The sequence below is a fragment of the Erithacus rubecula genome (genome assembly GCF_903797595.1).
Source record: "Erithacus rubecula genome assembly, chromosome: 6".
Lineage (NCBI taxonomy): Eukaryota > Metazoa > Chordata > Aves > Passeriformes > Muscicapidae > Erithacus > Erithacus rubecula.
Window position 1 is genome coordinate 1,841,343 of NC_136688.1, and position 27,946 is coordinate 1,869,288.

The window sequence follows — 27,946 nt, forward strand, 5'->3', positions numbered from 1 at the left end:
TGGTTGTTGTGAGCATATTTAATGGCTCTTTCCAAAGACATCTGGCAGGTTAGAAGGCAGATCCAATACTCTTACGTTATTAACTGCTGCAGAAGGTAGCACAGGGGAAGTGACAGCAGAAAGGGAATTACTTTCCTGGTTACCAATGAGCAGGGGTGAAAGATGGGATTTACAGAAATCCACTGAAAATTTCAGACTCTTTCTGCAATAGGATTTAAGCTCTGCTGCTCCTAACCCTCCCAAGGACAAAACTCTCGAGATAACTTTTCACATGATCACGATAAGCTGTTTGCTTTGCCACATTACAGAAATGGCTTTTTTTTTTGGTTAATGCTGCATTTGCAAGCTCCTGAGGAAAAGCTGTGATGCACACAGGGTGTCAAAGGCTGCATGAGCTAATACTAGTGCCTGCTGTGACTTAGTCTTTCTGCTCAGGTGTTTTTGAGGCTCCTTGGGTAACATCTGTCTGAGGGAGTGATACCAGACTGCCATTGGCTTCCACTGCACTCTGGTTTTGAGAATAGTAATGAGAGCAACCAAGGAGGGCTTTTCTTTTTCCTCTACATTTTTTTTAACGAGGCCTGCTGCGTTTTTTGCAAATTGCATTTTAATTATTAAGTATTTAGGAGCCATAACTTTTCACATCAGACAACCTGGCACCCGCTTTGAAAAGAAACATATTGTTCTAAAGCAGAAAACGAGATTAGAAATTTACTTTTGCAGATAGAACCCAAGTCCTGTCAGCTTGTCTAATCCAGTTCCTTGGCAGTGATGCAGGGCAGCTTTCTGCACGGCATTCCTGCACGGCTGCCTCTGCCAGACGTTCCCGTCTGGGCTGCTGCGCTCCCAGCGCGGCGCAGGGAGCGAGCGCGGGGCGCCGGGGATCTGCGAACAGGCTGGCACGCAGGGCTGTCACACCCGCTGAAGGGAACAGCATCCTGCTCAGCGCACTTGGGAAAGGCCATCCTCCAGCCCACAAGTGTCCCTGTTACAAAATAGCCTCAGAGAGAAGGGAGGGGCGGTTTTTGGTTTGTTTTTATAAAGTGCGTTCAGCTCGCTAATACAGCAGGCATGCAGAACGTAAGATACCCAACCAACTATGAAACAAATGCTAGAATTAATTCCTTAATTCGCTTTGCATTAGGGTAAAGCAGAGGTTTTAAGGTGTCTTCAATAAAGAATTGCTGAATATGAGAAACATCTACTGCTGCCTTGCAGTAAATTGAAAAGCGAGTTCAAGTGTAAAGATTGGTGGGGTGATAGCCAAAGGCAAGCAGCAGTCCTGCCTCTTGTTTTGTGAGACAATCTAGTTTTAAGCTTTGTGGGTACAAGTTTGACCCAGTAAGCACATTAAATAATTACTATTTCTGTAAACCCAGGGTTTCTTCATACTACAGAAAATAATCCACAGAGATACTTCTTACCCTGCAGCTGATACATGAGTGCCAAAAGTTTAACTGCACCAAGGAGCAACAGACTGCATCCTAAGGAATTATCACATTTTCCAGCCTATTCTCTACTGTGCTGCTGTAATGATGAACTAATGCTACATTTGCACAGAATCCCAAACCCACGCAGGTATAGGAATGGGCCTCCTTCATTTTCAGGTAAGATGGGAGTGTCTGCCTGTGCACACACCATGTGCAACAATGCATCTTCTGCATGTCACAGAACAGAGTGAAAACACGATCCAACTTACAAGCTGGCTGTGCAAGAGAAAGGTGAGACCCTGGGGCAGGGCTGGTGCCAGTCTGGGTGTGGGTGACCTTCCCCAGCCACAGCTGAGGGCAGCTCCAGCTGCCCCCTCTGTTTCATCCCCTCGGTTGGGCTGGGCAGCAGCGCAGCACACGCGCAGCGCAACGTGCAGTCCCTGAAATGACGAGTGGTGGAAAGCGTCTGTACCAGCCACAGAGGGGTGCAGGTGCTTGGCAGCAGCAGCACTTTGATCCTGTTCACACCAGCACGCCTCAATTCTCACATCCAGTGCTCTCCCTGGAGACACTCAGACATGTTTTGCTTAAATGAAGGCACTGCACCATCTGAATCGCTGTTTTTGTGATACAGCAGCCCCAGTGTTTGGTAAGGGGTGGGGTAGAGAACACAAGTTGACTTTTTAACTGTGGTGGGAAGTGTTCTCTGTGGGCTCCAGCAGCATTTTTGGAGCAATGCCCCACAAACTTACCCACTTCCATGTCACAGGAACCACAGTTCTGTCCTGTTTTTCTAACCCTTGCCTGGACAGTGCAGGACACTGGACTGGGTACTCAGCAGTACCTCAAACCTTAAGGTAACCAGCAAGACCCAAGCATACACTTTATCCAGAAACTGTAGGAAGGCTACAAGGGAAAAACCTCCTTTATTTCAACATTTTAAAGAAATATAATAGCTTTTCTACATGAAAAAGCATTTGGTTTTACTGGCAGAAGAATCTAGAAGTAGTTCAAACACAGATTTAAGAAGAAGCATCCAAACTTTTAATCTCTAAATCTTGGTTAAGTGGACTTCATCATTCCTTTGTTTCCTTGAAAGAGGTTAGTGGCTTGGGGCAGTATTTTATCCAGAAGATAAACATCTCTTGATGGTTGCACTACAGTTGGCTTTCATCCTTTACTGCCTGAAGTCCAGTTTCAAGTTTAAATTAGAGATACGTTCCACATGGCTTGCAGCACAGTGCTGCTTCCATCTCATTTCTCCAGGGGTGCGTAATTCAAAAGCTTCTCAATCAGATCCACATGGGCGAGGAGCATTCTGCGGCAGCAGTATCTCTTCAAGCCAAGGGCATCCAGGGCATCTCTATTAACGAACAACAATTAAAAAACATAACGGATGAAGTGAGTCAGAACCACTTGGAAGCGTTTCCTAAGCAACACACTGATTACTTTGAGCTCAGTCATGGAGCAAAATTTGTTTGCAGTTCAAAGATAGACAGAAATTCAGCATGTGCTGTTAATGCCCTTTCCCACTTAGTGGTGCCGGATGTGTTTGCCCATTCTCCAGCCGGCCAGAGCACAGGATCTGCTGCTGAGAAGGGTCCCCAGCTGCCACAGCTTGCAGAGGGCACTGTTTTAACATGTTTCTGTAAACTTGAGGATGGTTCTTGCCTATTTCACAAGATAAATTTAAGATCTGAGCCACGCTAAAAAGGTGAGATACACAGAAACTAAAATAACTTGGAATACAACCTCCCCCACACAGGGATGCTAATTCTGAGGATGGCTACAACCCTTTCCAATTCCCATTAGAGAGGCACTCAGTTATACAACCTGCCCCTCACATTTATACAAGTAAGTATGTGCAGACTGGTCAGAAATCAGTGTTTCACAGTCTTTGCACTGAATTCCTTCAGAGTGACTGCTCCAGATTCTTATGTTTGGGTAGAAGATGTTGAGTCATCCTAGCCTAAACCACTGCATGTGTCTTCCATGGCTGTGGCTATCAGACCTCTTAAAGATCATGATAGTACCAAGACCTTTAGCTCCAACCCATGAACCATAAAGCCAGCCTGATACTCCTTCAGAATGGGGCACTCACGAGACATGACAGATCTCAGGTCTTTAAACTGATATAATGCAGTGCAAGAAAACGTTTCCTCAAAACAAACTTAATGAATTCTCCTGTAGGAATAAGCCACTGGATGCTTTTCTAAAATACAAATGACTGAAAGCAAGGCTCCGACTAAGCTGGACCATGGTAAAAGGTGGTTTGGCTTCAAGCAGCACAGTCATCCTGCAGGGGCCAACTTCCAGCAGCTTCTCTGATGTCACTGTTGATAGTGCAGCAGGGCTGCTCATTCTAGGACAGCACCTGCAAAACTTGTTTTACAGAAGTATAAGAGTACTGTGGGGCATTTTAAAGAATGTTTATAAATAACATCACACGATGTGTCAGTTTTCTGAAACACTTAAGAACAAAAGCATCTGATTTCTGTCGATAGGTAAATTTTAAGAGTTATCTGGAGAGTTCTGAACTCTCACATGCAGTTATCAAACATGCAAAATACCAACATTAATCACAATTTTCAAAGTCATACTATATACTTTAAGACAACTTTTTTGTATTTGCCTTTTCATCTAGCTTCTGAAGATTGTAGAAAAAGAACACTTTTAAGGGACAAACAGAAAGGTGTGGGTGTCTTTTTGAATACTGATTCATTTTAGACAAGTTTTTCCATTTTGTTCATCCAGTGATTCCAGTACTGCATTGTAAGATTTTAGCTGTTTGATATCTGTAAACTCTACTTCTTCTAACACCATAATTATATTAGTTTGAACAAGCACCCCAGAATCAAAGCAGTGGCCACAGCAATTATTTTCAAGTGAGCATTTCTCAATGACAACACAAAATCAGAGGAATAAGGCAGATGGGGAAAATATTAAAATGTAATGCCAGAATGTAAGTCAGAAGCACTATCAGAAAAGTCCTGGCAAACTGCAATGTGAGTGAAAAAACCAACCCATGGTATTATAATGCTTTTAACTCCATATATGAAATAAAATCACCTGCAAAAACTATTAGGATCCCCAACCACTTGAATGCAAACGAAATTATTTTCTTTCTACTTAAAATCTACTTTCTACTTCAACATCGCTTAAATTTCTGACTTTTTTTCCCTCCTCTGAATTGCAAACATCCACGGATTCTTTTTTTGTTTCATACTTAAACTTGATGAAAATATAAGTATTTCTCAAGTTTTCTTCTCAAAGCTTTTGAGGCAGCATCACCATAGTTACACTCTCCTTTAACTCTTAGCAGAAACTCCGGCTATGCAAAGGTAACACAGAGTTGTTAGCACTGTCGTTGGGGTATCTAAAACAATTAAAACTCCTCCGTTCTCCAGCAAAACAGTACTTAAAAATAAGGTTAGAAACCCTGGGTTAAAATGCTTACAAAAAAAAAAAAAAAAACCAAAACCAAAAACCGCAAAACGCTAAACACTTCTTACACTGGTAACTTTTTTTCCTTCTCTCCCTTTAAGAAACTGATCACGTTGGTGTCAAAGCTGAATATATGGAAGGGGAAGCGAAGAAACAAGCAAATGTGTACAGAGTTACACATTTGAGAATGTTTTGGGTACACGGCTTGGCAACTTCCTTACTGCTGCCCGGAAAGATTCAATGGGAAAACAAGTACTTTGTTGCCTATTACAATTTCTACCCTTTGGTGAAAGGATCTCAGAATGCTCCGGTGGTTTTTAGCCTCTCCCATGTCTTTCATGACCCTTCACTTGTGCCTCTGGCCCTGGACGAGCCGATCTCCAGAGTTCCCTTCCAAGCCGGCAGCTCTGGGAGTAAAGAACACAGAGACAGAACCCACCCTTCCGTGTACTCCGCCTGCAGCAGGCCAAGGTAGGCTTCCCACTTGTTGCCCACTATCTTGCCGCACGTGAAGCACCTGACCGGGATGATCATTTCTGCGCTGTGCCTGCAACGACACCGACACGGCCTCAGAGCCCCGCCAGGCGAGCGGACACGGCCCGGCGGCGGCTGTGGGGTGCGGCAGCCGCTCCCTTAGGGCTCCTTGGCGGCGACCGCCCGGCCCGGCCCCGCTCCCGCCCGGCACCTCCGCGGCCCCGCGAGCGGCTCCCACCGCGCGGCTCCTCCGCTAACGATGGCCGCCGGCCGCCACCACCGCGCCCGCCCGGGGGAAACCGCGCCCCCGCCGGCCGCCCCGACACGGCGGGCGGGCGGGGCGAGCGGCCCTAATCCCCCCGCGTTACTTGATGGTAGCGGCCCGCGGTACGGCGTCCCCGGCGGCCCAAGAGAGCGCGCGCGCTCGCTCGCTGGCGCGCGGGGGGGCGGGCCCGCGGCGGCGCTGGGCGCGCGGCGCGGTGAGTGGCAGCCGGGGCGCCCCGAGCGCTGAGCGGCGGCACCGCGACCGCCCCCGCGCCGCCTCCTCCCGCCGCGCCCGGGCGGGCACTTGTTGCATTGCGAGAGGGCTTCGCCGGCTGAGCGGACTTCTCATCCCGTCCTGCCCGAGGTACCGCAGCGGGAAGCGCAACTGGTGGCTGCGGCGCGGCAGCCGCCCGCCCGGTCCGGCGGAGCGGTGAGGGTGGGCATCCCGGCGGGCAGCGCAGAGGGATGAGCCGGGGCAGCCCCGCGCATCGCCGCGCCGCGGGCACGGCCGCCGGCACGGCGTGTCCTTCGCTCCCCGGGGCAGGGAGCGGGGGGCGGTGGGACCCGCCGCTGTCACCGCGTCGCGCCCCTGCCGGGGCAGCATCGCGGCTCGCTCGGGCTGTTCGGCCGCGGTGCGCGGCTCCCTCGGGCGGGAGGCGGCGGCGCAGCCCGCGCCCGGCGCTGCGGGGCTGTTCGCGGCTCCGCACAGCCCGGACGGGCGCCGTGTCTCTGGTGACACTCGCCCCCGAGCCCCGGCCGAGCTGCGGGCGCTGCGGGTTAGCCGAGAGTTTCCAAACTCCGGGGCCGGTCCCGTTCGCGGCGGAGCCGCTCCGCCGAGCCGTGCCCTGTGCGCGCTGAGCCCCCGCAGCTGCCGCTGCCCCCGCGGCGGTGCCCGCGGCCGGGGCAGCCTTTCGGCGGGGCCGGGGCCGCTCCCGCCCCGGGGACAGCGCGGTCCGCCTGCGGCAGCGCGCCCGGTCCCGCCGGGCACCCGCGCCCCGGAGCTCCGGTGGCAGAGGATAATGCACCTTGGAACCGCTTTACTCGTATTGCATCAATCTAAGGATTGGGGAAGCATTAGGCACGGGCTGCGTGCATTTAGCAGAGGGAAGCGTGCTGTGATGGGCACAAACTTTGGGTACAGGCACCGCTGTTCTGGAGACTCTGGGATGAAGCATTACTCTGTCAGTCCTTATTACTCTCCCGTTTCAGCGTTAGCGTTATGCTAATTGTCCTTGAGAGAGCAGAAATTCTCCCAAAGTGTTGTTATTTTGCTGCTAAAGTATCTGCGAGTTGATACAGTGCGCAGCGCAGAGCCATTACTGTCAGGCATATAAATAATTGTGTCTTAATGCACAGCTTATGTTAATACGTCTTTTGTGACTATTTTTTGAACGACTGGATTATTGACCCTCTGCACAGAAATGCCAGACCTAACATGAACCGTAAAAGAGCAAATAGTTTTGTTTTAATAAATAAGGGCTTGAGGTCGAAAGCATTTTTACAATTCTATTGCTAGAGAAAAGACAGTAATTTTGCAGTCCCAGGAATAATTATGCGCAGTTGTGAATGGAGCGAATTGACTTGGCATGGAGGGTAGACGAACCTCCTGCGATCTGTAGATTATGATCATTATTGTTATTGTAGGCCAGCGGGAGCCAAACTGTGTCTTTACTCTTTATCCTTTGATTTCTTTTCTTTTTTTTGGGAGCTGGAGGGGGTGGGGAGTTGAGAATTTGAAGATTGTGCTTAGATGCATTTTCAGCACCAGGGCTCCAAAGTAATTTTCTTACTGAACTGTGTGGTAAAAGGCATTTGTGTTTGGAGATGGAAATTTGCAATGGAGAGTGAGAGAGGGGCTGGAGCTGGGCTTCATAGCTAAGCCTCATCATTAGACACAGGTTAGCATTTTATAGCTGCCTTGTAGAAATGTGCTTGCTTATTTCTTAAAAACAAAACTGAACTTTAACTTTTGGACCTAGTTCACATATCTGATTTTGCATAGCATCTTTTTTTTCGAAGAAAGATGTAATCAGCTTGTTCTCACACCATTAGTTTAACTTTGTCATGTCTTTTCTGGGTTACTTGCTTTGGCTGGGAGATGGACCTCATGAGTTAACAGGTCTTTCATGGCTGTAGCTGCTTTGATCCTAGGAATTGTAAAGATTTTTATAAACTACAACCTGGAGAGACTGCTACATACAGAAAACATTCTCTGCTTAACTTCATATATCCTCTGCTTAATCTGACCATTTGCCAAACTGCAGAAGCCTGTTTAGAAGAGCTGTGGGGAAATGTGCACACATGTGACTATTTGGGAATTAGTCAGTGTTTTATGGGCTGTAGCTCACGTTGATTAGGAGGACTGCAGCTTGAGCCGTTTGTAGCATTTCCACTCTTCAGGTGAGCTGGGTACTGATGACACTCAGCTGTTAGTGTTTAGTGAAATTTGATCTCTTCAACCCTCATTTTGGAGAGGGCAGAAAGAATTCAAGGGTTTGGTCTCTTTCAGTATCCTTTGAAGAAGAATTGTGAGAATAGAAGTCGCAGTTCTTAGAACTGTAAGTGTAACTCTTTCTCACAGTAAGTTCTTACCACATTTCTGGTCTCTTGCCACCTTCAATAAGCAGCAGTCCTCAAACTGCTGATTCTTTGGGTCTTCAGGCAGCCTGCTGGTCAGAAAACCCATTGGAGCCCTCATCAGCATTAAGGAGAAGAGACTGCCCTAGAATTAATTGAGTTGAAGAAAGCTTGAGAACTGTGGGCTGCTTTCTTGATGTGCAGCTGGAGCTTCTGTCACGTGTGGATTTGTTGTGAGGCAGTGCAGATAATGCACCCGCCTTCTTCCTGTGATCTGAACAACTTCTGAAAGCTGGCAGTGTTCTGACCCACTGTCACTTTTGGGATGAGGCTCCTTCTTGGCATTTTTTGGTGGATTTAGATCTATAAAATGCAGCTAGGCATCACTGCTCCATGGCATTGTTAGTGATGTGTACTGAAATCCTATGCTGGTGGTTAAGGAGTAGACCCTGCTTCCTGTTCTCCCATGCACAAAATGCAAGGGAAAATATTGCTGCTTGTTTAAAAAACAAACAGAAATGAAGTCAGTTAAGTGACCTGACTGACTGAACTACTCCTAAAATACTTCTATAGCTAGAGTGGCCATATGACCTCCTGCAGCTCATGCTGGCAGATTGTGTATTTTCTGACCTTGTTTCTGTAATTAGGGCTGGAGGAAAGACTGGTGAGATCTCTGCACTTGCACTGGTAGTGTGAGAAACTGGTAGCTAAAAGCTGTTTTTTACTTTGTTGGCTGCAGTAGGTCATGTTTAGGTGTGCACCCTCAAGAATCTGGAAAATTTTGACCTTTAACCACTTTTCACCTCCCTGTTGTTATTCCCCTTCTTCTGACTTTGCTTATTCTGTGTACATGTAGATAATGACGAGAACTGAATATGTGGGTCTTCTAAGACTTGCCAGTTGTATTCAAGGGTAGTGAATTGTTATTTAAATATAGGACTTTTTAGGAGAACTTTTCAGTGAGGGATTGTTTTAGTACTATTGATCATGATGCAGACTTCTATAAAGCTGTGGGTAGCCCTGTTGGCCCTGCTTGGAGTTAAAAGCTCTCTTCTCTGTTGCTCCCTGTGGTCGTTTAGAGAAAGAATGTTAACAATTTTCTCTCCATCTCCAACTAACACTATGAATCCTGTGTATGATGGCAGAAGTACCATGTTCAGGGTTTTACTCCTCAGATCCCAACGAGGCCAGAGAGGGAAGAATCCTAAGAGGAAGAGACTGAATTGTGAAATGAGTGGTTAAACAGGACATTAGTCAGGAACTGAAATGTGACATGGAAAGTTTAATGTATATAAATAATTTGTGTAGCAGTAGAGAGTCAGAGCAAGAGGGAAAGATACAAACAAACATGCAGGATGAAGCTTGGCTGTTATTTTTTCAGGCACATTTTCTACTCCAAGTTTGTTAAATCCTGCAAACCTACTCTGGGGCTTTCTCTGGTCCTGGTTAACTACTAAGAAGTGTGTCATTCATCCTGTTCTACAAAAGGTTAAGGAAAGTGGCTCCCTCTGGAGCTAGCTAGGGTGTCTTTGGAAGTCCTCCTTTCTCCTCTAAAGCACGAAGGCTTAAGGAGCAGAGTGAGACAGAATGAAGATTTATTTTCCCTTTGATTTTTTTCATTCATTTTGTATTTTTTTCGTGAGTGACTTTCTTCCCCCAGCTCTACAGTGTAATCTGGTGCAGTGATGTGATGGTAGGGAGGTGGAGAAGGCCAGGGAGAGGCAGGGATGATGGAAGCAGGAAAGGCTTCTCTGCTGTAGAGTTTTGTATTGTTGGTTACCCCACACACTGTGAGAGCTGCTCAGGCCCCTGGATTTAGCGAAACAAATACCGAAGCTGCTAAGCAAGGAGAAATGAGGAGAAATCTCTCTAAGCTGGGGATGTGACTGCAGCTCTACTGTAATACCACACAAGCCTGATGCTGCTGATTTCATTAAAAGCAGCATTCAGGGCCTCAAAGCAGGTTTTAATACTTGCTATATGTTTTTTTAAATATGCTGACCTTATCTGGTAAGCCTGTAATATTTGTTGCAATGAAGAACAGCTGCTGCATAAATACATATATAATATCAGTTGCCAATTCTGTAAGCTGTGCTGAGAGTGTGACTTGTTTGAAGTGGGGTTGCTATTAAAAGGCAGGTGGCAAGATGTTTATTTTGCACCTTGTTAATTGCTTGTTTTTCCTGCTGTAATTGGCTTCCTAATGGGGGCAGAATGCACTTGGTTTTGCACACAAAGCTTCATTAGTGACAACTGATGGAAAGGATTCAGAGGGTGGGATTTAGATGAAATATATATATATATATATATATATATATTGAGTAACAGATGTCTCTGCTAAATAGAGTATGTGAGGAAGTCCTGAAGATGCATTCAAAAATGCAAATGTTTTCCCATAAAATGATTTAAGATGTTCTAGCGTTAGGTATAAAGATTGCTACCTATTACTTGAGAAGGGGGCAGAGATGTTCTTATTTTTGTTGGGCAGAGATTTTGGTCTGCTTCACTGGACAGGAGTTAGGATGCTGGGATAGTGCTCTCTGCTCAGGACTCTTGGCATCTAACTAATCATAGAGATCTTTGAGGATCTCTGTGGCGTGTTTAGAGATTGCTCCTGCCAACAAACTGGGAGATGATGAGCAGTGGTGGAATTCTGTAACTTTCTAATACTTATAGAGTAAGTCTTGCAGCTCTCATGTTCAAGAGCTCTTCATCTGTGCCCTTGGAGGCAGGACATGGCTATGGAGAAGCATAGCTGGCCAATCCATGATCCCAGCTATGCTTACAAGTGAGAGCTCAGGTGGTGTTCTGGCAAGGGGTGGATGCTCCACAAAGACAGTTTTTGTTTCATTAATGACTTTTTTTAATGTGGTGTAAGAGAGTGGTCTGAGAGTCATCAGTATGGTCATCTGACACCATTGTGTCTGAGGCCATGAACAGATTTTTGTGCTGTTCAGTTTAATATGCTCTTGTACCTGTAGAGGTTGCTGTAGGTGAAAGGTGAGTGTACTTGTGTGTATGCACGTGTATATAAAATTAATAATAAAAGGATAAGATGGCTCTTCATGGAAATTAAGCCCTCCTGCCCCCTCCTTTTTTTTTTTTTTTTTTTTTTTTTTTTGAAGCACTGTGATGGGATTGAAAAATAGACCTGTCTACTCCCTACTTTTCTGCTTCCTCAGATGCCAGTGTTTAACTACTTTAAGACTGGATTTATCTGTCATGTTTCTTCTTAGTAAGGTGACTTCAAGGCAAAAGTATTGCCAGTCTTGGATTGACATATTTTATAAGAAATAGTCTTTATTACATGAATATATCACAGCCTAATTGACTGTTTCATGTTGGAGTGGGACAGTAATATCCTGAGGCAGCATTTTAATCAGAAAGATCACAAGACTGCCCATCAGCTCTACTGTTCCATGTAAGTGTCCTCAGATGACAAAATAATCCCCTTTCTTGGGATATTGCTTTTAATTTCTGCAGAATCTTTTTTTTCCCCCAGAGTGAAGAATGGACTATGCAGTTGGGGTGAGGGCAGGGCTTGTCACTTATTAATGCTTGAAGGGAAAAGCCCCAAGGTGTTTTTTCATGGTGGGAGGATTGCATATTCCTACTGAGCTCACAGATGTGCTTTGTCTCTGATATGCTTCCTGCTGTTGGCTGGAACCTTTTTCTCTGGGTGTACAGACAGTCCCCCTCCCACCAGGGTTTATCTCCAAAGACACTGTAGGAAGCTGTCCCTCTGTAGTACTTTGCCATGGGCATGTATGAATTTCTGAACTCCAGTGAAAAGGAATAGGGGGGGCAGATGTTCTAACTTATTTTTAGTCATATCTCAGAGGTTCTCATAAGTGGTGATGGATTTATTTGGAGCACAGGATTAAAGAGCAGGCTCTGCTGAAGGCTGTCCTTTGGGCCTTTTGGGGAGGCTTATGTCTGTATTCAAACTTGGTGCTCACACTTCCATTTGTCTTCTGGCCAGTCTTGCACCTTGCAAGCTTTCATGGAAGTGGGAATAGAAAGTGATTGCTGTAACTAGGAGCACAAATCCATCTTACTGAGTACCTTATCTATTGACAGTGGCCAGTAGTGGCTGCTTAAGGAAGCAGATAAACTTAAAGGAAGTGTGCAGTAGTAATGAAGTGGGATGCTTGCATTTTGTGTTTCATGTCTGTCTGTGTCTGTAATCTTGTTCCAGAATGGGCAAATAGGGAAGAAAATGTATTTTTTCTGATTAAAGCAACTTCTTCAGCTTGGGCATGTCAGCCTGTTGTGTCCAGATTAAGGTGCTAGGTGAAAGCTGGTCTTAAACAGTTTTTCAAAGCTGCCTCTGCTAGGCATTGTGTTCTGGTGAAAGAGAACTATATCTGGAAAAGTCCCTGGTGGTGTGCAGAGCCTGAGACTTCCCAGGCCTTCCAGCATGGATGTGGGGAGGACAGGTTTGATGAATTGGGTATGATGTTATCACTCAGCAGAGTGGGCTGCTGTGCACCTATCATAGTGCCATCCACAGGGAATCCTCCACTGCTTTGTTTATTGAGCTGCTGTTTTTAAAATTAAAAACAGCCAAATGTTTCATAAAATATTAAGAGGCGCTGCTTTAGTGCCTCTCATCAGATTAAGTATGTCACTCTTTGTGTCCTTAGGGTGATGAAGCCCATCAGCCTGGTTGTTCTCTCACCTTAAGCATGCATTAAGGTGCCATGCTTCATCTCACAAGGGACGCTGGAGCCATCACACTGCAGAGCCGCGAACCGTAGGGGTCCTGCACTTCAGCTCTGGATTCTCAAATGAAATTTTGCAGAAGTAATACAGTTTGCTTTGTACGAGTGAATTCCTTTTTGTTAGGGAAGTGCTTTTTTGAGCAAAAATATTGAGGTAATACAGTGGTAGACACATGCACAGTGACTGCGCTGCAGGAAAGAAAGAAATTGCGGCATGTTTTATATAAAAGACCAAGGACTGTTGCCTTTTAATGGGTAGAGGAGAGAGGCCTCTACATTCCTCAAACACTTTTTATGAATATGGATTTGGAAGTTGTTTTGCTTGCAGGTGAATTTGCTTTTTATTCAAGAGCCATTTCTAGCGTTTTAATCGTGCCACAGTGGTGCTGGTGTAGCAGAGCATTGGGAAGCTGTGGGGTGTGGTAGCCCCTGGACTGAGGGGGGTCTCAGCTTGCTGCAGAGAAGCCCTGAGGGCTGCACAGGGATGGAGCTGGGACCGAGCCATGGGGGGCTTGCTTTCACTGAGGTTTCCATCATCTCACGCCTCTCCCCAGCAGTTCAGCACTCCTTGGCGTTTGTATAGTGTTTGGGAAATGCTGCACGTTTAACATCAGCAGGTTAAATAGTCTAGAAGCTATAATAAATTCAGGGCATGAGAGCAAATTGACTTGTGAATTTGCTGGGTTAGGGTTGCCTCTTTGAGCTCAGCCAGTGGTGGCACAGGTGCTGTGGTCACTCCGGCGCTCCCGCTGTGTGCAGCCACATCACCCTGTGCACATCAGGGAGCCCTCCTCACTCAGGAGCCTGCTCTGAAGGGCAGCAGCTCCTCTGGCTGATCTGATGCTGCTGCTGCTGCTGTGCTTGGTCCTGGTGTGAGGGAATAATAAAGTACAGCCTTCAATCACACGACCTGATCAGAGGGGGTTGTCTGTGCTGATGGATAAGTCCTGCTGGAACAATAGGCAGCTTGAGCTGTGCCCAGGGACTGCTGGCTTTGGTTGGGGTTTTACATTAATTTTTTGGCCTAAATAAAAAGAGCTGTGAGATTGAGGTTGTAGTTAATTCAGCCTGATCTAAAAGGGTACTTGACTGTATATTTCTCTGCTCTCCCCAAAACTATCTGTAGTGCACTTTCCCCCTCTCCTTTAGGATAGGCTGAGTATTTTGGGTGCCTCCAAATTATTTTGATTCATTATGTTTGTCTCTTCAAAATAGGCAAAAACAAAGACACCTTTTCATATTTCACCCTTGTATCCACCTGGCCTGCTGAGTGGCATACTGAGAGCTTGGACATGGGTTCTTTACCCTGGAATGTCCCCTCAGCCATGTCTTTTTCCTAAAAGCTCCCTGTATGACCTTGTCAAGATGTTTTACTTCTTTTCTTGATTTATCGCATTTGCCATTCTCAGTAGAGAAGCAAAAAAGCTTAATATTAAGAAAGTGCCTGTATCCTGTGAAAGATAGCTTTTTCTGTTGGTATTGAGAAGCCTTGGAAGATGAATGTGTGTATAAATTCTGTTTAGCTCAGTAATAACTGAGTTGGGCAGGGGTTTATCTGCAGTGTGAGTGAATCTTAGCCATGGGCAGTGTTACACAAAAGGATGCCACCTGTCTGCAGTGGGGCCAGAGGTGTGTTTGGGTCTATTTGCTTTTCTGCAAAGGAGAGGTGCTTTTCTGCTTCTTTGTTGAGTAACATCCTCAGTGTGTGGGGTCAGTTTAAAGCAGAAATGATTGGTCTTCTTAAAATACTTCTGAACAAATATATTTTTCTTTCTGTTCTGCAAAACAAAATGGTATGTGGGTGAAAGAATGGCTTTTCCCCCAGCACGTGTGCAGCTACTTTATGGATCGAAGAACAGTCTTTGGAGCACAGAAGAGCTATTGCTGCTGTAGAGGAGTGCCAGCGTGGTGCCCCATTTCCAGCATTCTTAACTTCAGTCGTGGTGGTAGTGGGCTGGAGCTGTGCTGCAGCAGCTCTGCTTGAGCTGCTGCTGTTGTTTGGGCATTCTGCCTTTGTCACGGAATCAGGACATCTGGAGGAAAGGGATTCTGGGAAGACTAGTAGGACTTCTTTGTCACACGCAAGAGAATTTCTTACTTGGAGAGTGGATAATAGAATGCCTTTATAGCAGAAAGCCAGAACTGCCCAGAACATCCTGGTCCCCTGCTAGAGGTGAGGACACAGAGTTATGCTCAGAAGTAGAAGAGAAGCTTTCTTCATCTAGATGCAGAGTTAGGCTTTTTAAAATTTGTCTGTGATCTCTTACTGCTCTATTGAGGTTTTATGTTTCTTTGCTTTCTCTGTCAGTAAATGACCATTTCATTTTGGCAGTGCCCTACTGTTCAAATTATAGTTGGGGCCAGTTTATTGTGGATCTGTTTAGCATCAGTTTTATTGCTTGCCTGCATTCCTGCTCTGCTGTGGGATTGTCATTGCAGTGCCTTCTGGGTATCCTCTTTTTGCTGTCACTGGTCTGACTCCTAGGGCTTGAAAAGCTGTTTGAGGATTCCTCTGGGAGCCTAAGGGCCTTACTGGAAAGAAGTCAAAGTCTCATAAGTTCCTGAGAAAGCTGTCATAAGCCTTGTGGCTGCTGGGTTATTGCCAAGGCCTTAATTCATGGGACACACGATGAGCCATTGCTAGACAATATTGGTTTCAGGTTCTTTTGTACTGTGTTATGAAAGGAGAACCAGTTCTGGGCCATTGTTTTAGCCAGTGTAAGAACCCACAATATTTTTTGTAAGGAAGTTATTTATGGTTTATAAAGCATTGTTTTCTGGCTTTTTTTCTTTCCCTTGCTGGAGTTCTTTCTCTGTGCATCCAGTTTACCTCTGCAGGTTTCAGTCCTAGCAGGCATACATCCAAAGTCAGACTGCTTTGGTACTCTGGCTTTTGGCACTGGAAGCCCCACTGACCGTGCATGGGAGTCATTCTGAAGGGAAGTGCTGCTGTGGGTGAGCCAGCTGTCCTTTACTGCTCTCCAAGCTGTTTGTTACAGTGAGGAAAATGGGTTTGATGACCCCTGCTGATAGCATTTCCTTTTAGGTATGTAGTTTGTTCTTTCAGCAGGCTTTTGGTTAAGTTGCAGAGTTGCTCTGACCCTTCGTGTTTGCTCTGCATTCTCAAGGCATTTGGTAGTTAGTTGTCCCCTTAGCTGCCTCTTCAGTGGAAGGGTGAAAGTCAGAACTACCTTATTTGCCTCATGGAGTCTTGTTTTGCTGCTGACTCATGCCTGTGTCCTGCTCATGGTGAACAGTATTTGGTACAACCAGATTTTGAATAGCTAGTGATCAAGTTTTAATTTCCCATGGGTGAGCAGTACTATACCCAAAGAGCTTGCATTCTGTCCTTCTGCAGCTTTCTGGTTTTAGTTTAGACCACTGCCCTACACTCTACCCATGGGGTGAGAAATGGATGGATTAAAAAGTGATCCAGAAGAGTACTGAAATGTCATGAATGTGCATTCAAAGTAATTTCAAATACTTAAATTCAAAATGAAATGTGTCAGTGTGTTGAAATTGTTTGATACATCTCTCTGTTTGGGACTGAGCTGGGATGGAATCCAAACCAAGCCATGAAAGATCCCTGGAGGGAAAAGTGCAATGCAAATTGGAGGTAGAAAAGTCAGTCTGAGCTTTGGTTTGGCTTTGTCTTTGTAGTCTCTGAATGTGTGCCAGCTATGGATGAACAGCAGTAGGACAAATATTTAGGTGCTGCTGTGCAGCCTATGGAAGTTTTATTCACTGGCATGCATTACCAGATCTGAAAAATTGTGTTTCCGTCACAACCCACGCCACTTAATTTCAGCACAGTGTTCTGCCAGCCCTGAAACGTGTCTGTATTTGCTTCTAGAGAGCTTGCTCAGATGCAGGGCTTAGTTCCATCTATTTCTCTGTTTTCTTGGCTTGCCTTCTGCAGATAAGATAGTAGTAATAATAAAAATCCCAGAAATGTCCTCTCCAAAGTGCTGTTATTGCAGCTGATATATTGATGGTTTTAGCAGTCATTTAAGTTGTTTAGTTGTTTGGAGGTTTTTTTGTTTTTTTTTTTTTTTTTTTTTTAATTTTTAATTTTTGTTTGGAGCTTTTTGTTTTGATTTGCCATATGTGAGGATTTACATATGATGGTGCTACTGTAGAGCTAAGCATTTGGTGGGCTGCATGGGTATTGTGGCAAACAGGACCTGTTTCTGAGACACAGTTTGGAAGAGCTGGTGTATAAGGGACTCACTGAAAGCTGGAAGAATTGACAAAAAGAAGGTTTTCTGAAATCAAATATGCCAAGCTGCCTGAGTGTCAAGTCTTAAGGGTCAGAGTGGACACCAGTCTGAGGGACTGGGAAGCAAAGAAGTCAGTGAGATTGCAGAAAGCCTGGTGGGTGTTTAGTACCTGTGAGTGCAAGTGCATGCTTGTGTGCAGTGAGGAGAGCAGAGTGTGACTGCTGGTACTTCTAGATTTACTGTGGAACAGTTTGAATTGCTACAGAAGCACAGAAAGTTGTTGCTTACTAGTCTGGCCTTGATTTGTCAGCAATGGTCAATAGATTGGGATGAGTCTGTTGACTGGACAGGGTGTGTAACAAGGAGGAAATTATGTCAACAATTATGTCAATGTGGGAAAATTCTCCTGGGACTTTACAGGGCAGAATGCTGTGGAAATGTAAGAGAATGGGTAGATGATAGCTATGAAGGCAGTCAAAACAGGCTTTTACATTGGTGTAACAGCACATGGATGATGGCTATGGAAAGTTGAAAATTCTGATTGTAGATGCCTTGGTTCATCTTCTGAAGGCAAAGGTCTCTGTTGAAGGGTTTTGTTCAGGAAGGACAGGGTATGTGTAATGACCATGTGAGGTGTATGAGTGTGTTATGACTGTGTGAGGTAGATGTGCAAAATTGCCTTTCACAGTGTCCTGCTGCTGCAGGGTGGATCAGACTGGCTCTCCTCCTCTGCTCGTGCCAATGAAAATAAATTGCCCCATCATGACTTGTGAGGAGAGCAGCATTCTGTCATCCTGTGTATAAGCCCCCAGCCAGTGGTGTCGAAGCCAAGCCAGCCTTTCCCGTGGTTTTGGACACTGCTTCCAGGCAGGTCAGAGAGCCAGCTGGGCAGGGAGGTAGCAAAGCTGTCACTTCTGAATCTTCTTACTCACAGCTGCTCAAAGGAGCTCTTCTCTGAACAGTGGGCAGTGTGTGTTTTTCCTGACCCCTTCCTCTCCCTCCATCCCCTGATTACAAAAGACAGCCCTGTTGCTCCTGCCAGAGAAGGTGCTGTTTACTTTTGCAGCTCATGGCAGAGAAGAGTCATTGCACATATGGTATTTTGTACCAGACACTTTTTACACCCTTCCCATTTAATTTCATTTCTGTTTTCTCTTCAAAAGCTTCACCGAGAAAACACTGATGCTTTAATGACACAGGAGGAGGAAGGGAGAAGGAGCCTCTCTTAATTTTTTGTTGCTTATGTGTCACTGATGAAGTGGAGTGTGTGAGTGTCAGTGTCTGTCTGCACAGTGGTGTGGAACAAGTGCCTCAAATCTGAGTTTTATGGGGGGTAGCTGAGGAGGGGGGGGTGGGTCTCATGGGCAAGGCTGAAGAGAGGCAAATACTGAAAGCTGGAGCTGGGAGCAACTGAGAGAAGGGGGCTGCAGCTGGCCTAGTTCTTTTCCCTGCCTGTTTGTTCTTATTTTATTTTTGCCAATTCAATAGCAGAGCACAGGAGCAGATACTGAGTGTGATTTAAAGGGGCTAGCTGCCTTTGCTTGCAAGAGGACCTCAACCCTCCTGGGCTTGTTTGTGCTCTCATTTCATGCTAGTCATGCTGCTCTCAGTGATCAGCCTTGCCTGCCCCCTTTTCTCAGGTTTATACAGCTGCTCTGTCTGAGTTTTCCTGCATTGCTGGAGATGTTTCCCTCACTTCCCTGTGTGTTTAGGGCCAGGAACATTGGAACATAAAATCTCCCCGTCCTGTTTTCTTTGTCATAGCTATGCCATGATCAGCTTGTGTTCTGAGAACACCTATGGATTTCAGTAATGTCCATGAGTAGGTCAAACCTCTGCTAAAAGAGGGTTTATTTTATCAATGTGAGGAGCCAGCAATTCAGTGTAAGGAGCTGTGGCTGGAGCCCAGGTTGTGCTGCTGTATTGCACCTGCTTGGCTGGCCCGTGCCCTGTTTGATGCCTTTGTTGTTACCCCTGAGCATCTGAGTTGATTGAACACAAGTGAGTCACTATAGCATTTCTGGGTTACTAGTGCTGCTGCATTTCTGCCAGGGAATGATCACAGTAAGGTCACCCGCTCTTGCCCTTGACCTGTTACTTTTCCCTTAGTATGATATTGTTGCTATTTGCAAAAAGCAGTGTTTTCTTACAAAAATTGCATTTCAGTCCTCTGTAAAAACAAAAGTTGTCTTTGCTGGAAATTGGCGTTTGGGTGAAGGTTGCATTTATTCTTGTGTATGTGGTATGGGTTGTAAGCAAAGCTTATCCTGCTGTTTTCCAGAAGGAACCACAAAGTAGCTTAAAACACAGATTTCTGTGTCTCTCTGGGGAGTACATTTACTTTTATCCAAACTGAGCATTGGTACTCAGATTTAACAATTGTACAGGCAAAGTAAGGGAGCATAATATTAATCTTGTCTAGTTGACCCTGTGTAGTTCAGCTGTTCCTAATACATGCCACTTAGTTGATAGGTCTAAGGTAAAAGTTGCAGAGATGCTAATGTCTAGATGATTTCCATTTTGGAGGCAAGAGATGTCCATGCTTCTCCATTTCCATTAGAGAAAGCTGACTGTGGTGATATGCTTAACTGGGGTAATTCATGAGTGCTTAATGCTGGATTGGATGGAATCAAACCTGATGTTGGAGAGCAGTGCATGGGAGGCACTTTTTGCAGCTCTGGTGCTACCTGGGTTAAAGAAAACTCTGCTTATAGAGCTTTATAGAGCTACTAAAAGCTGTTTTCAAGATACATCTATTTATCTCTTTTTATTTATTTATTTATTTATTTATTTTTCCCCCTAGAGCCTGCTAGTGATAGGAAGGGGGATGCCATTTGTTTGGATGTATGCCATGATGAGTTGTTGTTGGGCCATTAAATCTCTTAAGTCAGGAAGCATGGCTGCTGGCAATGTTAGCAGCTCAACAAGCAGCATTTAGCTGACATTTGACCCTCAGTGTGGCATACCACTTGCCTCTGTCTCAGACAACAGGTAATTATTACCCAAACTCAGCCAGACAAGGCAGAGTCTTGACCAGAGGAACTTGCTTGGAGAAGGCCAGAGGTGTCTGTAGCATCTACAGCTGAAAGACAATGCATAGTGTGAAACCTTGCCAATTCCTCCTTTCCCTGCACTTTCCTGCTGTTTGTCACTTGTTCAGAATCAGTTCTCTCTCCTAGACCTTCTTACCTATTCCACACCCAGTCTGAGAACTGGAGATGAGCAGAGAAGCATTGTCAGCCCAAGGCTGCACTAAATGAACGAACTGAGGAGATGCTAAGGGTGCTTTCCTTAACCTCTCCACTCTTTACACGTGCTTGTGATGTACCTGTCACCCACTGGGTGTCTCTGGGCCATGCACAGGCAACATCTAGTCCCTGGAAAGCTGGCACTGGTTGCACTTGTTTTGGTTTGTGGCTGCAGTTTTTGTTCTTGTTTTGAAGGGCATCGTGTTCCTTTCCAGGCTGTCCACTCAGAATGTGTCTTGCCCACTCCTGACCATGGAGCATGCTGTGGTCAGGCAGCACCAGGATTGCCAAGAGTTCCTGTTCAGAGGCCAGCAAATTCTCCGTCCTGATTTTGCTCTGTTGCTGTTTCTGAACACCATACCTCTTACTGCACTGGGCTGTGTGGAGGGCTAGAAGAGGAGAATGTTAGCACAGCAGCTTTGCTACCTTTCCCTTTTCCCCTTAGTTGTAACAAGTTTACTCTTGCTTGCACACCCAAGTAGATAAATCATCTGTCTCTCAATTGGGCTCTGCTGGCCACAGTATTTTCTTCAATTCCATGAAATGAGTTAGTTTTTCATTAGTTTTTCATTCAGTCTGTTCTCTACTTTAAAAATGCAGTGATAGAAGGTAAAGCTTTCATTAAACATGCGTGGCTGAATTTGTATACATAAGTATCTGGACTGTAGCTAATATCTTTTGAAAGACAAGGGAAGAACAAAGCTTTGTAATAGCCAGCTTTTTGTGTTTGGGTGGTTAATCAGCAGTACAGCAAAGTAATTTAATTAATTCTTTCACAGACTTAGTCCAGAAGAAAAAAAAAAATCCAGAATATTAATGTTTGTTGCTGTAGGATAGTTCTCTTTTTTCCATCTTCCAGCCATCTAGGGTTGACATCTGTGGTTTGCAGGTGATGGTATTCATGTTGCAGCTTTCTTTGCTGGTGTAGCATCTGACCTGTACCAGGAGCTCTTTCCTGTTGACTTGGCTTGGAGTTGGTACCTGGTTATGCTGAATGGTGTTTTGTCATTAAATAGATAAATTCACTAGCAGCAGAATGCATTGTTTGGTTCCAGCATTTGCTTATGTGCTCTTTACATAAATGGTGAGATGGGATTTTGCTAGTCTCAAACTGGGATTTGAGCCTACCTCAGGTGGGTATTGGTAAGTTTTAGGGGTAGTCAGCATAGTACTCAGTGCTTTGCTGTGGGATGTCTGGTAGAACAAGTGCTGGACAGGGATTAACTGATTTTATAGATTTTGAGCAGTGATTGAAGTAAGATGAGCAAAGGTGGGTATGTTGTGTCCAAGGCTGAATAATAGGAGTAATATTTTTTTTCTGAATTGGTTTGATGGCAGCACTGCAGTGGATAGCAAAAACACACTGCACATAAACTGGTGGTAATAACTTGCTATAGCATTCAGAGCAGCATGCTTTACAATTGTATGGGAGCTGAAAGTTCTCACTGTACAGACATAAAATAATTCTGGTCGGCTGCTTGTGTACAGGGCTTAGCCTTGCAACAACATAAACTAGAGCTGTCCATAAATTAAGCACTTAGTTGCCAAAGATTCATTACCAGCTTGGTTACAAGCTGCTGTGTAGAGAGAGCCATGGTGTTTGGCTTGGATAAACACCCTGCTTCTGGATGTGTGGAGGGGTGGTTCTGTGCTTGCCCAGATCATTTGGATAACTATTCACAGTCTGTGGCAGAGGACCAGCAGCTGGGAATCAGGACAGTGCTGTAGTTTCCATACTGTGGAGTCAAGAGAGGATGTCTGACCAAATAGGATGAAGCACCAAGGACTTTTGGAACAGTCGGGTTTGAAAACCATAAATCCAGTAATTATATTGCAATTTAAAAAATATGTTTATAAATCTGCCCCTTGTCTTGCCTTGGAAACTGTCAATGCTCAACCACGTGCAGGCACAAATAAGAGTTACAAGACCTGACATTGGTTTCTGTTTATTCTTCCTCCATTTTCAGTCTATAGAAGTTTTTTTTTACTTCCATGGAGGCAGAAGCTTGTGTTTTATTGGCACCGATCCATGTGGCTGTGTGTAGTTGTATTTGGGAATAAAGGGTCATGCTGCTGTATTTTCCTGTCACCAGTATGTCTCAAAGAAAGGACCAATTTGCTTTTGGAAGGTGTTATATAAACTTTTTTGTTTAAGTAGCTGAAAATGCCATATAGTGAGAATATTTATCACAAAAACAAAACAATCCTTGTATCACTTGCCAAACACATGGTAACAGAGAAGGAGCTGAATGCAACAGGTCCACATGGATGTAACATGGATAAACTGCTGTTGCTGAGATGGTGAAAAATGGGGAACTGGGCAGAAATTTTCAAAGAACAGAAGGTAAATACCCTGTATCGTTTATGCCCCTGTAATCTGGATCTCTATTCACCAAAATACTAAGAAATCCCTGTTCATTTAAGTGTTCAGAGGTACATTTCCAAAGGTTTTCAAGTCTGTGAAGGCACTGAGAGCAGCACTTCAAAGGACTTTCAAAGTGTATTTGTTCTAGATACCTTGTACCTAAAAGGTCCATGGAGAATTTCCTCTTCAGTCTTTGTTAGTCACTTTCCTTGGCTCTGAGATCTGTCTTGCATGGGTCTGCCTTAGCCGAGGCAGAGCAGCATGTGCCAAGGAATTTTTCTGAACTGAGGCCTTTCTGATATCCCAGATCAAAAAGAAAGGAATGCTGGGGAGCAGTGTCCAGAGCAAGGCTGTGAGTAGGGCCAAGCAAGGTAAGAGAGGAAGCCAAGCCCGGTGCTCCTGAGGGCAGGAGATTGCACTGGGCTGGTAGGGCTGCCTTGCTTTGTTCAGCCATCCTGCGTGGAATACACTGCAGGGATGTGAAGGTGTCACAGCCATTAACTAAGTGGGAGCTTGCATGCCAAAAGGATCCCGTTCTGCTGCTGGGGCTTGGCAGCAGGAGAGGTGTCGGGGCGCTGCTGCTGCGGCGCGCTCCGAGCTGTGGGAGCTGGTGACAGAGCAGAGCAGGTGTGAACACTCCAGATCATGACTAAGTGACGTCTCAGCTGATGAGAGAGTGCTGTTTTGTTCCTTTCCCTTCAGTGTTTTCTCCCAAATATAATTTGCCTGCGTTATGTATTTTTCTCTCTTATTTGCGGTTACTGATGGCTTGCAGTTTTGTCAGCCTCTTCCTGCTGCAGGCGTGGAAAGGAGGGAAATAGTCTTTGCTCTGTTGGTTGTTAGAGACCTGGTAAGCATTGAGGCACTGCACAAGGGAAGAAAGCTCTTCTGAAAGGTCTGGATAATATGTCCTCTGAATGGAAGGAGATTGGTAGGGACTGTCTCTAGCATACGTGGAGCTGGGAATGGACCCAGGTCTCCTGAATGCTTAATCCACCTTCCCAGGTTCTAATAGGCACATAGTCTTGTGTGGCAGTCTTCTTATGTGCTATATATTTTAACTGCTGCTCTCTGGAAATAACTATTATGTTGTGGCAATTTCAGCTGGAGAATTTCACAACTTGGGTGTGCAAGTAAATGGAATGAAAATCTTTAAGACCTGAGGTTCCTGGTAGAAGCTGGGATTCTCTTCCTGATGCTTGTGGATTGGCACAAAATCTGGAGGAGGTAGGCTTGCAAATGTCTTACTTAGGTTTCCAAAATTGCCCCAGGCTGCAGAATTGACTGTTTTTTACAAATGTGTTTCAGTGTTGAATTCCTATACAGACTGCCCATTAATGCCAGGGAAAAGCAGAAAAGACTAGGATGAGGAAGACCAAGGATTTTTCTTGCTCTTTTGGCCTGCAACAATTTCTTTTGTAAAGTACAAACTGATTTCTTAATCTCTGTAGGTTTACTGACCATTTCTCAAGGCACTGGGTCAGGGTGTTTGAAACAGCTGGCACAAGTCATTCAGAGTAGAAACTCCTTCATGACACCTGCAATTGGGATTTCCCACTGCCTCTCAAATGTATGTTTGACTTCTGGGTAAACAGAACTGTACTTATTAGGTGAGGCTTTTTAGTCATTCTTATTTTCCTCATTTAGAAATATGTGCATAAAGCCTACCACTTGCTTTTTTTATGCACTGAGTTTGTGTGGCAAGGTTTGGCTACTGGTGGGAGGCTACAGGGGTGACTTCTGTCAGATGCTGCCAGAAGGTTCCCCCATGTCCAACAGGGCCAATGCCAGCTGGCTCCAAGATAGACCAGCCAGAACCAGCTGTCCCAAACTGGCCAAAGGGATATTCCACACCATGTGATGTCTGCTCAGCAATAAAAGCTAAGAGAATGGAGAAGCAGGGTGGCATTTGTTACTATGACAATTGTCTTCTGGAGAAACCTCTACACATTCTTCAGCCCTCCTTCCTGGGAAGTGGCTGAATATTTCCTGCTGATGTGAAAGAGGGAATAAGTATTTCATTTTCTTTTGCTTCCACACACAGTCTTTGTTTTTGCTTTATTAAACTGCCCTTATTACCCATAATTTTTAAAAATCTTATTTTCTTCTCCCCGAGTCATGTTGAGGAGGGAAGTGATAGGGCAACTTGGTGTGCACCTGGCATCATCCCACCACACTGAAACTTTCAGACTTTAAAAGACAGATGTTTTTATTCAAGTGTGCAATTTAAGAAGCACTCTGTGTGCTGGATCTATCTGCTGTACAAACTCTGTCCTATAAACAGTGAGGGCTCTTGAAAACGTGACCTTTAAACATGGAAATAAGAACCTGATTTTCAGTTAATAACACCCAATGCTGCACATGGGAGCACAAACCTGCTCCCCACATGTATATACTGTATATGCTATACACTACTAGCCTTAAGCTTTGGGTAGAAAAGGGTATATTAATATTCATTTATTTGTCTAGTCAGAGTGCACAGAGAAGGCACTGGCATTTGCCTTAAAGCCTTTTCTGGCAGAATTTCCTGTAAAGAACCCAAACAATGTATCTGGGTGTAGGATGGTGCATTTTATATTACCATAAAATAAATTAGTAAATTAGCCAAAATGTTGCCTAGTTCTGCAAATAAAACAGTGGACTGGTGGACAAAGATTTATCTTTATTTAGCCTGGCTTACACTTAGTGTGCCTGCTTATTTCTAACCTGATTGTGTCCCCTTAATATGTTGCAAAACCAAGTACTTCTACATCATAAAAATAAATATAATTTGGATGCCACTTGCATGAAACAGTTGAAATATACTTCTTGATATAACTTCTTTCAGTCACTTCTAAACAAGCATTTTGGAAGTCACACTAAACCTTTTGTGTATTGGGGGCTTTGAGCAGATACCTACGTTGTGGAAATTGAGACGAGATTTCTTGGGGTTCAGGTTGGCTCACATTGCTTTCTGCAGAGCATTTTGCACCTTCCAAGTACACAGTGCTGGCCCTTTGTAACAAAACCAGTGTGAATGTGACTCTGGGCTGCTGCACGTGCTCTGATGTTGGACAGTGAAGTTGCATTGCCAGTATGTTTTTTGAAGCTAATTCTTCTGCTTATCCCACCTTACTGCACTTGAATAATGGAGTAGCTTCAGAGTGTGTATTTGATTCATTTTTGGATAAAGCTAAACTGGAAGCTCTGTTCCAGGAGCACATATGGCACTAGTCTAGTCCAAGTGCCGCATCTCAAACTGCGAATGATGTGGATGATGAGGTCCTTGGGAGCAGCTTCTTTGCTTTACAGGTTTGTTCCTAGACAGCTTACTTCTATTTCTGGTTGATGGGAATAACTTGTGTAAGGTTGCTGGTGCTCATGGGGGCTGGGAGGACAATGCAAGTGCTGTGAACAGGCAGTGTATGGAGCATTCTGCTTCCATACATACCTAAAAGCAAGGAAGGTTGAGGATGTAAAAGCTGGGTACAGCCTTGGTCCCAGTAGCCATGAGATGGGGCTCAGGATCCTGAGTGCAAGAAGTAAAACAAAAAGCAGGATCACATTCCTGGAGTAGAAATGAAGCAGCACTAGGCATTTCTGGAGCTAAACAAGGTTTTGATTATATACACTGAGCAGCCAGAGAAGATTACATTGAAAACCAAATTTGCAAAACCTTTTAATGTGTTCATGTTTGTGTCTAGTTCATTGTTTTCTTGGGAGTGCAGTTTTTCAACTACTTTCTGCCAGAAAAGCCTGTTAGGGCTTGGGACAAAAGATGTGCTTTATTGGGGTCAGATGTGTGTGGAAGAGTGTGCTGGCTCTGGCTGTTGCTAGGCTACACTTGTGTGCTCACATAGTAAAAGAAATTTTTATATGTTGGGACTGTCAAAATATTTCACTTGATCCACGATGTCAGTCAATGCTGTTGTGTGATGAGTAGATGTGATTAATTTTTCATGTGATTGACAGCAGTTGAACTTGCTTCCAAGTTAGTCTAATGCCTAATTGAATGCTTAGTCTAATTGAAGGTAATGGAAATGCTTTCTATAAAAGGTATTTAAAAGCAATTAATAGATGTTTCTGAATCTGTGCTTTAAAGGGAGACCCTGCTTCTCACAGACCAAGAGTTTGTTGATATTCAGGGATTGCTTTCTTGAGGGATGCATTCTGGTAAGCAAAAAAATTAGGCAAAGAGTGCAAGAAACCTGTGTTTGTGAAAGAAAAGAATAGTCATTACTCAAGTGCAAGCAGAAATACACAGGAGATGGAAACAGGGTCAGGCCACTTGGAATTTATATAGAGAGGTTGTCAGAGTAAGTAGAAATGAGACAAGGAAGGCCAAGGTCCATCTGGAATTAAATCTGGCCAAGGGTGTCAAGGACAGCAAGAAGAGCTTTTTCAAATGCATCAATAGTGAGAAAAACCAAGGATAAAATGGGCCTGTTACCAAATGGAGGGGGACCCTGGTTACAGAGCAGGCAGAGATACTGAACACCTTCTCTGCACCAGTCTTCACTGACAAGATCAGCCCTCTGGAATCTCTGACCCAGAGAGCAGAGTTAGTGGAATGCTGGAAGGAAGACTTTTCTTTGGTCAAGGAGGATTGGGTTAGAGAGCAGCAAGGCTGGCTTGACATTCACAAATCCATGGGCCCTGGTGGGATGCATCCAGGAGTGCTCAGAGAGCTGGAGGGTACCATAGCCAGGCTGCTCATGATCATCCTTGGAAAGCTGTGGGGATCAGGAAAGGTGTCTGAGCACTGCAAGAAACCAATGCCATGCCCAACCTTCAGAAAGGGCAAGGAGGACCCGTGGAGCTACTGGCCAGCTAGCCTTACCTCAGTCCCTGGAAAAGTGATGGAGAGATGTGATGGCAAGATCGTGATCAGGAGAAGACAGCATGGATTCACTTAGGCTAAATCGTGCTTATCCAACCTGATTGCCTTTTACAATGAAACAGCTACCTGGGTGGATGAGGGGAGAGCTGTGGATACTGTCCAACTTGGTGGTGTCCCCCAAGGGTCAATACTGGACCCAGTATTGTTTAACTTAATACCCCAATGACTTCATGAATGGGTGGAAGAGCCTCCTCAGCAAGTTCCCTGCAGGCACAAAGCTGGGATGATGCTGCCCTTCAGAAGGACACAGGGACCTTCTGGAATGCAACAAAGGCAAGTGCAGGGTCCGACATGTGGGGAGGAATAACCCCCTGGTCCAGC

At 45.0% G+C, this 27,946-nt stretch overlaps 2 protein-coding genes across 4 annotated transcripts in view; one reads left to right on the top strand and one right to left on the bottom strand.

The window, feature by feature from the left end:
- Window positions 1–2,337: 2,337 nt before the first annotated feature.
- On the bottom strand, window positions 2,338–5,718 carry POLR2L (RNA polymerase II, I and III subunit L). 2 transcript variants are annotated; one of them, XM_079308967.1, is made up of 3 exons: window positions 5,587–5,718; window positions 5,314–5,421; window positions 2,338–2,793 (listed from the first exon to the last, which is right to left on the bottom strand). In XM_079308967.1, the coding sequence occupies exons 2-3, from the start codon at window positions 5,406–5,408 to the stop codon at window positions 2,685–2,687; spliced, it is 204 nt and encodes a 67-aa protein (XP_079165093.1). In that variant the 5' UTR covers window positions 5,409–5,421; window positions 5,587–5,718; the 3' UTR covers window positions 2,338–2,684. The 2 variants fall into 2 exon arrangements, with proteins under 2 accessions (XP_079165093.1, XP_079165094.1); XM_079308968.1 differs by having other exon boundaries at window positions 5,560–5,716.
- Window positions 5,719–5,826: 108 nt separating this feature from the next.
- TSPAN4 (tetraspanin 4) overlaps window positions 5,827–27,946 on the top strand; it is a 401,000-nt gene continuing 378,880 nt past the window's right edge. Inside the window, exon 1 of one of the 2 annotated variants that reach the window (XM_079308959.1) lies at window positions 5,827–5,976. The gene's annotated coding sequence lies outside the window, so the exon portion shown is untranslated. The remainder of the gene's footprint in view (window positions 5,977–27,946) is intronic. The other variant, XM_079308960.1, reaches the window with a different exon arrangement.